General features: G+C 34.6%; 1 protein-coding gene across 1 annotated transcript in view; it reads left to right on the top strand.

The window, feature by feature from the left end:
• Positions 1–267: 267 nt before the first annotated feature.
• The window catches only part of LOC116090960 (vomeronasal type-2 receptor 116-like), a 3233-nt gene continuing 1329 nt past the window's right edge, over positions 268–2171 (top strand). The window contains exons 1-2 of the mRNA XM_031371954.1: positions 268–700; positions 1258–2064. Coding sequence (XP_031227814.1) covers positions 374–700; positions 1258–2064 — 1134 coding nt within the window. The 5' untranslated portion in view covers positions 268–373. The remainder of the gene's footprint in view (positions 701–1257; positions 2065–2171) is intronic.

The raw sequence follows: 2171 nt of genomic DNA, 5'->3' as shown, positions 1-2171 counted from the left end.
AATAATTAATTTTTTAAGGATAATGTGTTATGCATTTCATATGTGGTTTAAGTCAAACTTATATCATATTGCCCTATGTTTATGAATTCCTTTTTTTGTTGTTGTTTTTTTTCGAGACAGGGTTTCTCTGTGTAGTCCTGGCTGTCCTTGAACTCACGTTGTAGACCAGGCTGGCCTCAAACTCAGAAATCCACCTGCCTATGCCTCCCAAGTGCTGGGATTAAAGGTGTACATCACTGCTGCCTGGCCATGTTTATGAATTCTTAAATTGTATTCAGTTCTAAAGATCTCTAATTTCTTATGATTATTTCAAGACATTTAGACAGCAATTTAGCATGACTTTTATCACAAACTTTATTGCAATTGAAAATTTATGTTTCAAACATCTCCCTTAATCATTATTATGCCTTGTTTTAGAGTACCAGCAAGAAGATACGAGTTCTTTCTCCTAATATTTTTTGCCCTTGATGAAATCAACATGAATCTTTATCTTTTACCCAACATGTCTTTGGGAATCAACTTTTATCCTAATATGTGTGAAGATATATTGAGAATTTATGATAAATTGTATTCAGAAAGAGACCATCATTTTGCATTTGCTAATTATAACTGTTTATTAGGAGAATACTGTTGCATAGACCTTACAGGACCATCATGGAAAACATCCTTAAAATTGTCAACTAACTCTAGGATACCAATGGTAAAAATGTGTGACACTGGATGACGTAACAACTTTTTTAAAAGATTTATTTATCTAATGTGTATAAGTACATTGTTGCTACCTTTGGACATAATAGAAGATGGCATCAGATCCCATTACAGATGAGCCAACATGTTGTTGCTGGGAATTGAACACAGGACCTCTAGTATACCAGTCAGTTCTCTTAACAACACAGCCATCTCTCAGCCCTAGTTCACAACTTTTAAATTCCATTTGCATGTGCCTACTCGAAAACTTGAACAGCATGCATTTATGAGGCAATTGCTACATACAGACACACACACACACATAACAAAGAATTAAATAATCAGATCATAGATGTACTGGGCAAACATGTAAAACTGTTTTCTAGTACATTCACACTTGTCAGGAATAGTCTAGAATCTAACAGAATAACACATGATATTTATAGTATAATCTTAATATCTTTACTTGGAATTATGAAAGGCAAATAACATTACCTGTATATAAGTCTGATCATTTTAACAATCACATTTTTGATGTGGCTGTTTCATCCTCTCTTCTACACACTTTAGGTTTTCTTTGGACCACTTAATCCTAACCTGAGTGACCATGTCCAGTTTCCTTATATCTATCAGGTAGCCACCAAGGACACACATTTGTCACATGCCATAGTCTCCTTGATGCTTCATTTTAAATGGACTTGGGTAGGACTGGTCATCTCAGATGATGACCAGGGTATTCATTTTCAATCAGATTTGAGAGAAGAAATGCAAAGACATGGAATCTGTTTAGCTTTTGTTAATATGATCCCAGAAACTATGCAGATGTACATGACAAGGACCAAGGTATATGATAAACAAATTATGACATCTTCAGCAAAGGTTTTTATCATTTATGGTGAAATAAACTCTACCTTAGAAGTCAGCTTCAGAAGATGGGAAGATTTAGGTGCACGGAGAATCTGGATCACAACCTCACAATGGGATGTTATCACAAATAAAAAAGATTTCAGCCTTGATTTCTTTCATGGGACTATCACTTTTGAACAGCACCACAGTGAGATTGCTAAATTTAGGAATTTTAAGCAAACAATGAAAACTCACATATATCCAATAGATATTTCTCAGTCTATACGGGGGTGGAATTATTTTAATTGTTCAACCTCAAAGAACAGCTATAGCAAAATGAACTATTTTACATTCAACAACACATTGGAATGGACAGCACTGCACAAATTTGACATGGCTATGAGTGAAGAAGGTTACAATTTGTACAATGCTGTGTATGCTGTGGCCCACACCTACAATGAACTCATACTTCAACAAGTAGAATCACAGCAAAAGGCAGTACCCATAGGAATATTCATTGACTGTCAGAAAGTAAAGTTTCTTACACTTCATTATACTTAGATATATCAATATGATCTTCTAAATGGACCTAGAGAAACAACTGTACATGTTTTAGAGATTATTCTCTCAGTGGAATG

This window comes from Mastomys coucha, chromosome X (assembly GCF_008632895.1).
Source record: "Mastomys coucha isolate ucsf_1 chromosome X, UCSF_Mcou_1, whole genome shotgun sequence".
Taxonomy (NCBI): domain Eukaryota; kingdom Metazoa; phylum Chordata; class Mammalia; order Rodentia; family Muridae; genus Mastomys; species Mastomys coucha.
This window is presented reverse-complemented; position numbering and strand designations above follow the sequence as displayed.